The sequence below is a fragment of the Mus caroli genome, unplaced genomic scaffold (assembly GCF_978045245.1).
Source record: "Mus caroli unplaced genomic scaffold, Mus_caroli_1 scaffold_20, whole genome shotgun sequence".
In the NCBI taxonomy this organism is placed as follows: Eukaryota; Metazoa; Chordata; class Mammalia; order Rodentia; family Muridae; genus Mus; species Mus caroli.
Window position 1 is genome coordinate 37,031,086 of NW_028227275.1, and position 15,802 is coordinate 37,046,887.

The following is a 15,802-nucleotide window of genomic DNA, read 5'->3' on the forward strand; positions in this document are numbered from 1 at the left end:
GACACAAGGAATACATTTTTAATGGCATGGTTCAGGTGTCAGGCTCTGGCCAATAGAATAGATTTATTTAGCTGAGAGAATGTCTGAACACTCAAGTAGACACACTGTATTGCAGGGTGTCATCCAGCCTTAAGAATTAAATACTTTTAAGCTTGGGTTTAAAATAAAAGTTATAATCACGGCACGGAAGGGACGTTAATGCGTCTTCACCTGCAACTTAAGAGCATCTATTGCGGGTTTTGTTCTTAAGAACACGAGACATCAGATTTTCAGTGTTCATTTAAAAACAAAACAAAAGCCAAACTACACCCCGCCCCCAACCTTGACATTTATTCCTGGGAGCAGTCAGAAAGGAAGTCATAGGTTACTACTAAACACGGTGGCTTAATGATCTAAAAAGTGTGTATGTAAACACCCGCACATGTATAATACATCACATTGTGTGACATAATGTTCAGCATCAATACAGCCTTCACAAGTAGAACACACAGCCAAACCTGCTTTTCTCTTTTTACTCAACAGGAGGGCATTCGATTCCCTCACCTTTCCAATAAGCCAAGCTTTCAAGGGCTACAACTGGCTGCAAACCGACACTGCTCTTGTCCTTACCTGGAAAAGAAGTTCATGATCACCATCTTACCTATGATACATGAGCCGTCTAGACATTCTATTAGGGGAAACTTTTGTGCAAAGGTGAATAATTGCTTTTTTTCCTCAAAGTTCGATAAATATATTATAAATTACCAAGGCAGATTAAGATTTCATTAGACCATTTCCTGCGAAGTTTGGGAGCCTGTGTTCTATCATGTGATGCCAATTAGCTCCCGGTCAAAGCTAAAAGGATGGAGCTTGTGACCCCTGCCAACTGCACAGGGCCGTCCTGGGCTCTTCCATTGTGAATGCTGACTAGTGTCTCCCAAGGTAACCTGGCCTGGCCATTATTGTTCCCACTCTGGTGCTGGGAAAGCACGCTGTTCCCTCCCGCGACAGAGCCGGGAATTCTCCATAGAAGCCATAGATGCAGATTGCATTCCCGGGCGGTAACGTCCAGCGAGTGTCTTCTTTCCGGGCTAGGACCTTTTCCCGTCGGGTCGCCCACAGCCCCTCCTCCGGGCGTGGTGGAGGAGGAGAACCACAAGGGACTCCTTTCCTATTTAAAGGTTGCCAGCTCCTGGGACCTGGGTCCACGGAGGGACCTGGGTCCACCACGGGTCTCTTGGCGCCGCGGTTGCAGACAAACTCTGACAACGGTTGAGCCGCTAGCTGCATGGTTCCCGCCGTCCCTGGACACTTTTCCCGGTGACCCCAAGGCGACGGCGCACTTGTCACCGTGGGTGACCGAGAGGGGACGGCGGGGGGCGGGCCCCGCGGGGCAGGTGGGCGCGGCCGGCGCTGGCCGCCGCAGCAAGTGGTTGGGCCGTGCGCAGTCCGTCCTGCGCGGCGCCGGCGCGGGTGCCCGGTGCGCGGCGCCCTCCGCTCGGCTGCGCCGCCCGCCCGCCGCGCGCCCATGTCTCTGCCGGTGGTGCTCCCGGGCTCCTGCTGCCCGGTGGCGGGGCTGTCGGGCGGACCTCAGGCCGGGGGTCCTGGCGCCGCCACCGCCGCCGCCGCTCAGGAGCCGCCGCTGCCCCCGCTGCGGCCGCGCTGGCCCCGGGGTGCTCTGCAGCCTCCAGCCCGGCCCCGCTGCGCCCCCGCCGCCGTGCTGGCCCCGCCGCCCGCGCTCGCGTCCCGCCGCCCCGCCGCGCCGGGCTCCGCGCTGCTACCCGCGCGCCCGCTGCTGTCGCTCGGGCTCCTGCAGCTGATCCTGGGCTGCTGCATGGTGGCGCTCAGCTTCGGGGCGCTGTCGCTGAGCAGCTCGCCGCAGGTGAAGAACTCGTGCCCATTCTGGGCCGGCTCCTCGGTGAGTACCGAGAGTACCTCTCTGCGGGGCCCACCCTCGCGGCAGTATGTTGTGGAGGGTCCCTTCTATTGTTTTTGTTTGACCTCTATTGGGGAGCGCGGACCCTAAAGCCACCTGAAGTGTAGGCGACAATAAGTGGGGGTGGGGTGTGGGAGGTTAGTGTCGGGAGACAGTCAAGTTGAAGGGAGAATTGGATTGCACCTAGCCAGTGCCTGTCCCTAACACGTTAAGGATTTTGTTTCCGTCAAGTTAACATTAAGCACGGTATCAAGCTCTTGAGAGACTCACATGAGGATGGGCGAAAAAGAATTTGAAACTTTTTTTGGCCACTGAATACTGCATTGGCAAAGTAAACTCCAGGAGGACAGGGGTTTTGATAGGTTTTCCTCACTGACACACCAATAGTACCCGTACAGGGTGGAGCACTTCTGGAATGGACAGAGTGACAGAGTAAAGGGGGGAGGGTTGGTTGACTTGTTTTTATTCTTCATTAAGACAAGGATAAATGAAAGATTATCTGGAGTTGGATGACTGAACCCTGAGGAGCTCCGAGGTAATAGGAGGTTGTCTGTGACTGACGACTTCTACCTGGTCATTAAAGAAGGGCTCAGACCCTGGGTGGGTTCCTGGAGTCATCAAAGCTGCTCTGCAGAAGTGGATGCTCAAGAAACAGAACCTGTCATTACGGATGCACACCCCAGAACTCCAGAAGTTGGCACAGCTAGCTGGGGATGACTGCCCTACCCTGGCGCCTGGTCCCGCCTCCTTGGCCAATGGGGCATAGGGAAGCCCGGCCTCTGAGAAAAGTGGTTGCCAGTGAGCAAGCATTTGTAGACTGGACGGATGGCTACTCATCCCTGCCTCCAAACGGTGTCACAACTTTTAAGGCATCCATAACCCCTTGAGGTTTGCCAGGGGCCTGGAGACTTGGAAGCAGGTCCTTGTGCAAGGACTGTGGAGGATGAGAACGGCAAATGACCTTTCTATAAAAGCCCTACAGTGTCTATAGATTTTTCTATGATCGTCAGTGAGCCCACAGTTTGTGCTCTACTGGTTAAAACATATCCAGAGTCAAGACCAATTTTTTTTTTTTATTAAAGTACGAGAACATATTGAACCTAGTGTAATTGTTCAAATGGGAACATTAAGAACATGACGTTTTTCTGGCCTAATCCAGAATTTTGTAGTACCTGGTATCAATCTATACTTCCTCTAAAGACCTTTGCTAAATGGTTCTGTTGGGACCCCAATCCTTTTGTGCTATAGAAAGTGAAGTCCAGAACTTAAGTATTAGGTAAAGAAAGTTCCACTCTATTTTCTGCCCCTGAACTCTGCTGCTATCTTTGTGAGCATTCTGGAATACTTTGAAGTGTAGGGTGTCTATTGAGAATAATGCCTCCCCTGCCTCCTGCCAGGCTTGTCATTCAAATGGCTGCTGCATTTCTTAAGTACCCCGGGTTAGAATCTTGTTTGTATTTTATGGATTTACTTTTTTTGTAAAATCATAATCCATGTTCTCTCAAGATAGCTAGTTTATTAAAAAAAATATTTGTGGGAGGTGCTAGGGAGATGACCCACTCAGTAAAATTTGTGCTGTGTAAATGTGGGGACCTAGGTGTGGATCGCTGGAACCCACCCAAAAAGCTGGGTTTGGGAAGAGGGGGGCCTGGACCCCAGTGCCTGGGGTGGGGTCAGAAGAAGATGGATGCAGTGGATCTTTGAGGTTCATTGGCTAGTCAGGGTAGCCAAACGGATAAGACACCCAGTCTCTAAAAATAAGATAAGGTGGAGAGCGTATCCAGTGTCGTTCTCTGCCACCACATACATACAGACCATACTAACAACTATTCACAACACACACACACACACACACACACACACTGTATTTGCTTTTCTCTAAAATTAAAATCTGAAATTGGCTTGCAATTGTGGATTCTTTCCAAGGTAAGTAAATACACTTAGATGTCCATGAAGCCACAGTGGGATTTGATGAGAAGGAAAACAAAACTCACGAACCAGAATACGCAGGCAGAAACTGGAATGCGCAGGATGGTACCTGGGCTTGCCACTGGCTGGCCTTGTCCTCAGGCACAAAGACCCAAGAAGGAATCTAGGATTTGGACTTGAACGGGTCACTTCTGTAAGCCATAGTCTATCCTATGCTTATGTCCCCGGGTCAGTATTCAGACCTGGAACTGCCGTTCATTCTTTGTGTATGTGTGACCTGTTCCTAAGGTCGACTTCAGAACTTGCAGGTCGTCAACAGGACCAGTGAATATTAACTGCATCTTCAGAACAGCAGGGTTGAAGGGTTTAAGCAGCTGTCGGTAGATAGCATCCATTCTCTTGGTGTTTTAGGAAGAAAAATACCACACTTGTACTGTGTTTTAAACTCATGTAGGTGAGAGAGCTCTATTTAAAAGCAATCCTGTATTAGGAGAAGCAGTAGACTTATACAGACAGTGTATAACACAACCACAGCCTCCCTCCCCAGCCTCTGGAATGGTGGTCTCATCTGCACCCCTCCTAGGCTCAGCCACTGGTCCTGTGTGTCCTGATAGACACCAGAGCAAGGAGAATCATGCAGGAATTAAGTCCTTTGTGCTCCTGGTCCATTTGGCAGATTAAAATAGCCATGCTATTTTGAAAATCTCAGTATTACATCATTGTACTTTCATGTATAAAAATTTCAGTCTGTGTATTAAGAGAGGGAGAGAGAGAGACAGACAGACAGAGACAGAGAAACAGAGATTAAGAGATTTCATAAAAGTGATCCTTCCACTTTTAACATTTCATTATGAAAAAAAAAATTGAAGTTTTAATGAATGTAGAAGGGAGAATGTAATGACCCTGTGTGTTGACCCATCGTCAGCCTCGGGAGCTAGAACATCTGAATATCTGACACCACTCCCCGCCTCGACACACTGAGTCATTCTAAGAGAAATTACAAATGTGCAACTTCAGCATTTCACACTTGTGTGTACATTTCAAAGAAGCGGCCTAATGGCACATTACAACCAACTCAGATGGCTGAAGGAAGGTTTTTATGAAAAATGATGAAAAATTTTGACTTGAGGACTGGAGAAATGGAAACAACTCAATAACCCAACTTTATTGAGCTGTAGCCTGCCTGCCTGACAGGTTACCATGACACCAGAATTGTCTGGGAGTTTCCAGTGAGTTCACTGGGGCACAGCCACCACCAAAATGGGTTTTAGGAAATTCTTTCTCATCACCCCCAGATCTCCTTTCTCTCCCCATCCTCACCCCTCTGTCCAGATACCACTGACTTCCCTACTTTCTGGCCCTGTAGATTACTTCTACCCTGGACAGTTTATATACATACATATATATTCATATATATGTCCATACACACACACACACACACACACACACACACGGGGTCATTATAACAATGTAAGGTCTTTCAGGACTGAATGACTTCTTTTGATTAAGATATTTACAAGGTTCGTCCAGTTTAGCAACACCTTGTTCCTGATCATTGTGAGGTGCTCGAGGCTCACCTGTGCTGTCTCAGAAAAAAGAAAATGCATTTAGATCTTTTTTACTTGTGCATGCTGTGATTGTTTTTTCCCCTTGCCAACCTTGGTTAATGACCATTATGCCCCACATTTGTAGTGCTAAGAGAATAGCCAGCTGTCTTTAAACACAGCCCATGGTTGGTAAGTGGCTGAGAGTGTCTTGATGTCTGTGTTCAGATTGTGTCGTCCTGGTTCTCGGTTTAGGCATGTGCTTTAGTTAATATTTCAATCCCATTGGGACTGTGGGAGATGGCACCTACTGAACAGAGCTGCATTTAATAAAAGAGTAGAGTCCCGTTGGGTTGACCATCTGGTTTTTGAACATTGAAATTGCCAGCTTTCTTTGTTGCTACTTATTCAACTTTTCAAATGAGTTATGCTATAGAGAGGGAAGAATCAATCTCTCTCTCTCTCTCTCTCTCCCTCTCTCTCTTCCTCTCATACACTTTTTCACTTATAGAGAAAGATAGGTTGTTGAGAAGTTTGATAAATTATTTTCTTCCTATTCACAAGATAAACAGGGCATTTGCAACAGGGCTCTCAGACATCTGTGTCTAAATACAGCAGTTTTTGACAAACGAGCCAGAACATTTTTGCCTGAAGGCATGTTTGTGGATTAGCCAGGGAAAGTAGGGCAGTAGGAGTCTAAGCTTTTGATTTTAATGGTTGGTTTCTAAGCTGGAAAATTAAGGGCATTAGCCGCACGTGGTGGGTCACGCTGACTCTGACCTGTCGTCCCTTGACATCATCAGGAGGAGGAGAGCTCTGTTTTGTTCCTATGAGCTACAGGGATGATCTGTAAAGAGTGAAACAAACATGATGATGACTCCGACTGGAATAATCTGGAGATGGCTTGCACTGGCAATAGGTGCTTGCCTGCACATTCGGGGCACGCCGCATCTTGTGCTGGTTGGAAGGCTGATCATGGCGTGATCACCTTCTCCGCGGCTGTTCTTTCAGGAAGCACAGGGGGTGGAAATGTGTTCAGGGTTATGCAGTCATCCTTAAGCAAGCACATCTTCTGTTTCTGGTATTCATTCATTCATTCATTCATTCATTCACTGACTCTTGCTATTACCAAGTGCCTTCTGGAAGCTGCTCATGGTACCTGAGTGCTTTCTCGGGTACAGGCCCTCATGGCATAGGCAACTGGTCAGTAGTAGCACGGTGGACTAGTAGAAGCCAGGAAAGGCTGTTGCTGGGGGACTTCCTGGACTTCCTCCTGGCAGAGCCCATCCTCTGCTGCACAGAGGGAGGTAAAACCCAGAGTGCTCACCTTGTCTCACTCCTTGCCGCCCCACTATGCTTCGACAACAGGAACAGACGCTCCTTGCCATGCCTTGAGTTTTGAACTTTTAAAGGGTTCACTTTCAAGGCAGAGTCTCATTTCCTGCCCCCGTTCCAGATGCTTCTGACCCTCTGCTTCTCCTTTCTCTGTTTGCCCTCCTCCCCTCCACACTCGAAGCATTGCTATAATGCCTTGGGATTCACTGGGTTTGAAAAGAACAGGGTTACTGGGCATGTGTGGGTTTGCATGTTCAGGACTGAGGGGCACCCAGAACTAGGATGCAGTTTTATTTCCCCTCTTAGTCTTGGGGATTGAGCCCCTCAGCCTATCCCCAGCCTCCTTTTTACCATTTATTTTGAAATAGAATTTCACTGCCTTGCTCCCTTGGCCTTGAAGCTCCAGGTAGGCTTTGAACTTGTGGTCCTCTAGCCTCAGTCTCTGAAAGTATTGGGATTGTACCAGCTCTGCTAGGCCTGACTGAACTTACTTTCCGGTGCCTGCTAAAGAATTTGGTTCACCCAAGCTTGCTGGCTGTGCTCTGAATCTATTTCAGAATTCAAGTGGCACAGAGTCTCTTCTAACCCATGACCTTGGTACGTCCTGGTTTATTTGGGTCTTTATTCAATATTGCTCTATAAGCTTTGTTTTTTCTCTCCAACAAATCTTAAATGTTTTTTTTTTTTTTGCCAAATATATTGTGAGGTTATTGATATTTCTTACATACTACATATTTATTCTTGTTTTCAATTACATTTTCTGAAGTTGCTACTATGTAAACAAAACACCACCTCCAAAGGAGGAAAGGGAGCGTGGCTGGTCCTTTTATCTCAGAAGGCTTCATTGGAAAAGACATCTATCAGTGAGGATCTATTAAAATTAGAAATGTAAATCACATTCTATTTAGCCACTCCTTTCCAAGACTTTGTCCAACCGGAATAAAGGCACACGTCTTTAAAGATACATTCATAAAACCATGAGTGTTTATGGTTGTATTGTTTGCAAGAGTAGAAAGCTGGGAGTGAACGCCCACGAATATGGAAATGACTGAATGCATTAGGCGCGGCCACACAATGGAAGGTTACATGGCTGTCACTCTGAAATGAATTCCAGCTAGTTCCGTGGAGTTGACAAGATTCCAATGAAGTACTTACTCAGATCAGAAAAAAAGAGGATCTGTTACGATGACATTGTGGAAACAACATCCTTGTGCATATGTGCACACGCACACACACACCATTTACATATACAATAACATTTTAGGGAGAAATTTGTACTTACATAAAATACATTGAATGCACTAACTTGTGAGTGTGGAGGAGGAGGGAGGCTGAGGCTGATACAGAAATAGAAAGTGTAGCTTAGAATCATCTTTGTTTTATGGCTTTTGTGTCCCGAGCTGGACACTTCATCTTAATAATACTGTTTTAATGGAAGAAAGAGAATGTCCCTGAGAGCTGAACCACAGGGTATTCTGAGACAGTGACACAAATAACAAACATCAATGAATAATTCAAATCATCGTTATTTTCTACCCAAGTGGGCAGTCTGTGTTTTCCTCAAGACCAGGGACAATTTCAGTCTTGTTTTCACACAAAAACCGTTTGCATTTCCTCAGCGAAGTCCAGTCCCAGCATGGTGAGGAGGAGGCAGAGACACACAATGAGGACACACAAGCAGATGTTTGTACGCATACATGCACGAGCATGTGTACCCACACAGAAAATGCATGCACATGTACATACAATGCATGTTCTCTTGCAAACATGGGCACGTGTGGGTGTGCTCATATACTCACTGGATATCAGGGCTTTCTGAAGGATCTGTCATCATGGTGGCATCAGTCTTTTGTGGACTTTTGTTTTGTTTGAGAACAGGCTGACTTTGTGAGCCTCCTGCCTCAGCATCCTGACCCAGCTCAGTGTTTTTCTCTGATGAGACCCAGGAGTTATTTCTTTCACTTAACATCTCACAGGAGGCCAGAGTGAGGCCAAGAATGAAGAGACGTAGCTAAGGTCACATGACTGACTTTTTCAAAGCTGAGCAGGAGACCTGAACCCTGGGTCTCCTGACCTCCAGTTCCAAAGTAGAGAGTCAGCGCAGCCCACATTCTAGGGATGAAGGCAAGCAGAATCCTTTCAGAGTTAATGGAACTGCACAGATAGAGTGAAATAGAAGGAAACCGACATGTGTCTGTGTATACGGGGTTCTGGGTCAAGGTTATCCGAGTGTATTTTGTCCTCTGATAGCATGGTGATATGGGCTGATTCTAACTCCGTTGGTGAGATGGGTCATTGCAGGTGAGCCTGTGTGTTAATCTGAAAACCCTCACCTGGTGTGTAGTTAGTAAACAGTAATTGTGGATGTGTGCGTGGGAGGGATTTGGGCAAGGGAGATGCTCTGTGAAGGGCACTCCCCCTCTCTGTGCTTGGTGGACACACCCTGCTGTACAGGGGAAGTGTGCTCAAGAGGCCGCAGGGTGTCTTGAGTGAGTGATTATTACTTTAATTCTTCTTTCTGGTGGCTTAGTGAACTGTGCCATCCAAAAGGCTGTGGTGGTTTCCAGGCTGTATTTTGGCAACATTCTGGTTCTTCTTTAGCAAGAATTTTAGTGTGTTTTTTTATTGAAGCATTGTTGTGCAATTCAAGAGCTTTCTCTCTGGACTTCCTCTTTGTGGAGTGAATGATAGGTGACTGTCGTTTGTTGATAGTCACGTGACAGGCACTATGCTAGGTGCCATGGATTCAGACAGGACAGGAGCACATGGCAGAGGTGTGGACATGCACCTCTTAAAGGATGACCATTGAGTTTGTGTGTGTGTGTGTGTGTGTGTGTCCATGTATATGCATATGGGTGCCACCTTGCCTGACTTGGGTGCAGGAAACTGAACTCCAGTCTTTTGTAAGAGCAGCAAGTACTCTTAATTGCTGAGATATATCTCCGACCCCCAAATATGGAGTTTTTAAGAGGAAAAAAGAAGTTAGTATATACAAGGCAGACATGTGGCGTGAAGAGATTATGGAAGGCTTCTCAGAGGAGGTGACAGGTAGGGGCTTGTAGGTGGGTAGGAGTTCTTGAGCAGCTGGGAGGGCCATCGAGAGGAATGGGTATGGGAATAAAGAGGGCATGGCACAAAGTCCTGGAATGTGTAGCCTGGATGGCTGAGGAGAGACAGGACAAGGTGCTTGGAAGTGAGGAGTGTGTGTGTGTGTGTGTGTGTGGTCACAGGAATCTGGAACCCAGGCTGCAAGCTTTGCCTAGGAGATACATCCCTCATGGGTTTTGTCTACCACTTTGGAGTATACCTGTCCCACGAAGGTACTGTGTGAATCACAGATTGAATGCGACTCCAGACTGGGTATATGGAACTTGGCCAGAGATACTGATGTTTTTTACCGCCACAAATGAAAACATACACAGCTGGTAAATGTGCTTTGTAGTTCTGTAAGATGGTTTGCCATGGCTTATAGGATCTGCAAGAACGGGAGCTGCTTCACTAGCACGTTCTGGGCTGATGATACACTTTTCCTCACAGGTGATACTCTCGGGAATCATTGGATTGACGACTTGGAAAAGGCCCATGATACTGCTGGTATGTACAGACCACGTGACACTTCTTTATACTCTGAAGCCCATTTAAGTCAACAGTTGCCATGTTTAAGCATTCTTGTCCATTAGAAAATAAGTTGCCCGTAGATACTTCAGAAGTAAATGTTCCTAGGCGGGTGGTGGTAGAACAGGCCTTTAATCTCAGCACTCAGGAGGCAGAGGCAGGTGAATCTCTTGAGTTTGAGGACAGCATGATCTACAGAGAAACTTACCAGGAGAGTCAGAGAGGGCAACACAGAGAAACCCTGTCTCAAAAAACAAAAAACAAAAACAAAACCCATAAATAAATAAGCAGCAGATGTCCCTATAATAATAATAAGAATAATAATAAATAGCAATAATAATAGATGATAATCTTGATAGTTTATGATTTGCTTTAAGCTCTATACATATTACATATGTACATACATATGTATGTATATGTGTGTATGTGTGTGTGTTTCTATTTTCAGAATATAATAGGAAAAAACATTTGTTTAGGGCTAAGCAGACAGCTCAGGGGTTAAGAGTGCTTGCTGGGCAAGCAACAACACCCGATTTCCAGCACACAATAAAAGCTGGCCATGGCAATGTGTACCTACAGCCCCATCACTGAGGGGTGAGATAGGTGGGTCCTGGAACTTAGATAGTCACTGGATCATACTCAGTAAGAGGTCCTGTTTTAGGTATAAGGTGGAGAATGGTGGAAGAAGACACCTGCCATTCTCCTCTGGTCTCCACATGAGTGTGCACAGATATGTGCGCACACACATGATCCCCCCTCCCCCCACATACAATGTCTTGTCACTGTGGGTACAAAAGTAGAGGGAACAGTATAACCAATTCACGGTACCAATTCCCCAGCTCTTAACCTAACCGCTACACACTCTGCATCCTTTTTCTTCCTTGTCGCAAGCAAAGCACATTTATTAACCACAAACATATTACTTTTTGTTTCTGAGATTTGCTACATTGTCTTCTTAGCCTGCAAATGTTAATTTTCTTAATAATGTAGACGTTATCAGTTTTCTGTGGCAGAGCAGAAATAAATGTTCCAACATGAACCATTTTCCCGTGTCCAGTGGCAGTGCAAATGACCAGAGCCTTTGTCCTTTTCCTTTCCCTGTTATGGGAGTTTAAGAGATGACAATAGACAGACACATGGAAGTGGAGTCTATGTAACCGCCAAGTTTAAAATAGAGTTTAGGAAATTTGTTTTGCATTGAAGAGTATGTAACATCTTACACATGGTAGCTTTTCTTCTTATATTTCTTTCATATCTCTTGATATAGGATTTAATTATTCCCAGAACTCATTTTCAAAATTGGTTTTGTTTTATGGGTGGAGGCTAGAAGACAACCTTGGTGTCATCCTTGAGAACTCTGTCTCCTTTGAGACTGTGTCTGTCACTGAACCTGGAGCTGATGACTTAGGCTACAGTGGCTGGCCAGTGGGAGCCAGGCATCCTCCTGCCTCCCTGTCCCAGCACGTGCCACCATGCTCAGCATCTTTACTTGGGTTCTGGGGACCAAATTCAGATCCTCATGTTTGCATAACGAACATTTTACTGGCTGAGCCATCTCTCCAACCCCAAGAGTCATTTCAGACATACAGGGTAGGAGGTGGCAAGCCACTTCCAGTTCCACCCCATGGTGAGACAACATGATGCAGAACAGAGGGGTCAGAGTCGCGTTACCCCACACTGCTTTGAGAATCTTGAGCTCCAACATGCTTTCAACTCCTCAAGTAACATAGGCAACGTTTTGTTACGCCATCATTTATTGCGTTTGCTGGAATGCCTTTAACATATTGGAAAGGGTAAATCGTGGGTGTAGCATTTAATAGGTTGGAAAGCAGGACAGGAGTGAAGGAGGTGTTGGGTGAACCCATGGCTCATAGCTGAGGCTAGTTTTGCTGCAGCTGTTTGGGATTAGTCTCTGCAGGAAGAGGGTGGATGGACGGCGTTCTGTGTTTGTATTTGGCTTTGCGATATTGTTGGCTATTTGGTCAGTACTTTATTAATACTTTATTAAGGTATTAAAGTGAATAAAGATAAGAAAATCTCCTGTTTGTATTCTAAGATTTCCAAGTGACAAAAAGCACATGAGTATGCATCCTGGATGGAGTTCAGGAAAGCCCACTTCTGGGGCACTTGTGATACACACACACACACACACACACACACACACACACACACACACACATATTTGAGCATTAAACAAGTGTAGGTGAAAATTACATTAATAAAAGTAACTTACATAGTTTGTTGTAAAGTTGTACTCATTTTAGGGGCCTTGGTATGGTCATGAAGACCTGCCTTTGAATATCTAGTAACCACATACAAAAGCCGTGCATGGCTGTGCCTGCCTGTGCCTGCCTATAATCCAACATTGAGGGCCAGATATAGGCAGATTCTGTGAATCCATTGGCCAATACAGCCTCACTAACATGATGAGCTTCTTGTTCACTGAGAGTCCCTGGTCAAGTGTATTGCACCCCTCCCTCCCTCCTTTCCTTCCTTTCTGTGTTGCCCAGGTTCCCCTCCCTTGCTTCCTGAGTGTTGGAATGTGCCAGAGGTCAATGTAGGGAAGAGGCCTTGTTGCATTAGAGAAACCAGTGGGGCCTTTTATTGTAGGTTTTTTTTTTTTTTTTTTTTTTTTTCAAGACGGTCTCATGCGCTTTGAACTCAGAGAGTAACAGAGGAAGTCCCCACTGTCCTGCTGTGGCTTCCATATGCACATACATGGACACATGCACTGACATCCACACACGTGCCCCACATATGTGCCATACGAAGAACATGCAGCATGCATAACACCCAGGAAAGTTGTAACCAGCGTGTATATACTGTCTCATGTCCCGCCTTTTCAGCTCACTGTAAATTAGTATTAGGTAACACTGTTTCTGCATGTGCCACTCATTGTTGCCGAGCAGTCTGCTACTGTATTTCTATCATTAACTTTTGTCATAAGGCCGGGAGTTTGAACTGTTACCTTGTAGTGGCAGAATATTGGATGGAGAGTGTCATTGTGGCAGCTAGTTTTTGTCAATGTGATATAAGCAAGTGGTGCTTGGAAAGAGGGAAATTGAATTGAGAAGATGTGTCCTTCAGATGGTCTGTGGGGTATTTTCTTGATTGATGACTGGTGAGGGAGGGTTAGCTCACTGTGGGCGGTGCCACCCCTGGGGGCAGGTGGTTCTGAGTGCTATAGAAAGCAGGCTTAGTTAAGACATGAAGACCAAACCAGTAAGCAATACTCCCTCCTGGGCTTTGCTCTAATCCTGCTTCCAGGTTCCTGCCCTGACTTCCCTCAGTGCTAGGGTGTCACCTGAGAGTTGTCAGCTGAGATAAATGCTTTCTTCCTCTCGTTGTTTTCAGTCAGCGTTTTGTCCGAGAAACAAGCGAACTAGACTAGTTGTAAAATATTAATCTAACTTAAAATAAGTGATATGATTTTATAACTTAAAATAAGGGCTGGCACTGGGTAAGGCTGAGACTGTCAGCTCATAAGTTAAGTCTCAGTCACTATGCTACATGGATTTATATACATCTTAGTAAGACAGCGTTATAGCCAGGTGTAGTGATGCATGCCTGAAAAACCAGCATTTAGGAGGCTGAGGCTGACCATGGAGAGTTCAAGGCCGGTCTGTACTACTTAGAAGACCTCTTTTTTTTTTTTGTTTTTTTTTTTTGTTTGTTTGTTTGTTTTTTTGAGACAGGGTTTCTCTGTATAGCCCTGGCTGTCCTGGAACTCACTTTGTAGACCAGGCTGGCCTCGAACTCAGAAATCCACCTGCCTCTGCCTCCAGAGTGCTGGGATTAAAGGCGTGCGCCACCACGCCTGGCTTTAGAAGACCTCTTCTTATGCAACAAAACCAACACAAACAAACGAAGCAGCGACTGAGAGATGAGAGATGGCTTAGTGTTTCTTGCAGAGGATTCAATTCCCAGGTGGCTCACAGCTGCCAGGAAACCAGCTTCAGAGGATCTGATGTCCTCTTTGTCCTCTGGAGGCACACATGTGCACACACATACACACCTCTCTCTGTCTCTGTCTCTGTCTCTGTCTCTGTCTCTGTCTCTGTCTCTGTCTCTGTCTCTCTGTCTATGTCTCTGTCTCTGTCTCTCTCTGTCTCTCTCTCTCTCTCTCTCTCTCTCACACACACACACACACACACACACACCCCCTGCACCAAATACATTAGTTTAAGAACTGAACACAATGTGTGTAGAAAGAAACTGGCAGTGCCTTTCAGCTGTGCCTGGCTCTTCCTCTGAATCACACAACTCTGCCTTTTGGAGTTTAGTTTTCCTGCCTTGAGAAGATAACTTCATGATACGGGCTCAACTCTCCCCTCCCCCCTTGGGTGTGTATTGCACCCCTCCCTCCCTCCTTTCCTTCCTTTCTGTGTTGCCCAGGTTCCCCTCCCCTGCTTCCTGAGTGTTGGAATGTGCCAGAGGTCAATGTAGGGAAGAGGCCTTGTTGCATTAGAGAAACCAGTGGGGCCTTTTATTGTAGGTTTTTTTTTTTTTTTTCAAGACGGTCTCATGCGCTTTGAACTTCATATATAACTGAGGCTGGCCTTGTTCTCTGCACCCTCCTGTCTCTGAGCCCCAGAACTGGGATTTTAGGGATGCTTCAGTGCACCTGGGACATTGTTTTGCAGATCTGAGTTTAGCTGCCCAGCTTTGGCACCTCCTGGCTTCACCTCCCCTTCACATACTGGGCATTGCTTGCCTAGGTCTTTCTTCCCCTAGCCCAGTGCTTGGCTGAGGCTTTCTTTGGCTCTCAGTTCAGCAGCCACAGCCACACCCTGAGGAGGCACTTTCCCTGGCTACCCCAATGACTGCTTCCTGCTCTCCAGAACCAAGTGTAGTGACCTAGCCAAGAGCATTGAGGCAGCCTGCTTAGCCTGTGGACTGGCTGCTTAGGGTTCTGTGTGTCTCCCCAGGAGGCTCTTCACTTCCCCTTCCAGCTCTAGGGCCGGTTCACTCTTATGCTTCTGTGGTTGTGTGGAGGAGGCTGGGGCAAGACTGGCGATTGGCCCCCATCCAGCCCCTTGGGCTGTCCTCGTTTCCAGTTATGTCCACACCAGCCTGGGACATGTGAGCGTTCCTTTGTAAGGAGCAGTCCTTTTGTGCACCCTCTTCTGATTGTGACTGCGATTACTTCAGGTTGTTGATCAGCTTGAACAAAAGAGGGTCAGTTTGCCCCAGTTCCTTCAAACTCCGGTTTCCATGGAAACCCAGACCTTCGTTCATTGGCTACTCTTCTTATATCAGCAGAGCACTCCCATGCCCAGGACAATGATAGTGCTGGAGAATAGGTTTTAAATACTTGTGGTTGTCCTTAGGGTAAAGCATATGCCTGTATGTAGTAGTCTAGAGTAAGTATTTTGCACAAAAGGCTAACATTCTCCATGTTTAAAGTATAGTCTTATTTTTCTGTTGCTTATTCCTTTTGGATTTTAACAAAATGTTTTGAAAT

The 15,802-nt window shown here is 46.3% G+C and overlaps 1 protein-coding gene across 1 annotated transcript in view; it reads left to right on the forward strand.

The window, feature by feature from the left end:
* The first annotated feature begins 1,454 nt into the window (after positions 1-1,454).
* The window catches only part of Entrep1 (endosomal transmembrane epsin interactor 1), a 57,533-nt gene continuing 43,185 nt past the window's right edge, over positions 1,455-15,802 (forward strand). The window contains exons 1-2 of the mRNA XM_021152171.2: positions 1,455-1,897; positions 10,261-10,317. Of these exons, the coding sequence (XP_021007830.1) occupies positions 1,508-1,897; positions 10,261-10,317 (447 nt within the window). The 5' untranslated portion in view covers positions 1,455-1,507. The remainder of the gene's footprint in view (positions 1,898-10,260; positions 10,318-15,802) is intronic.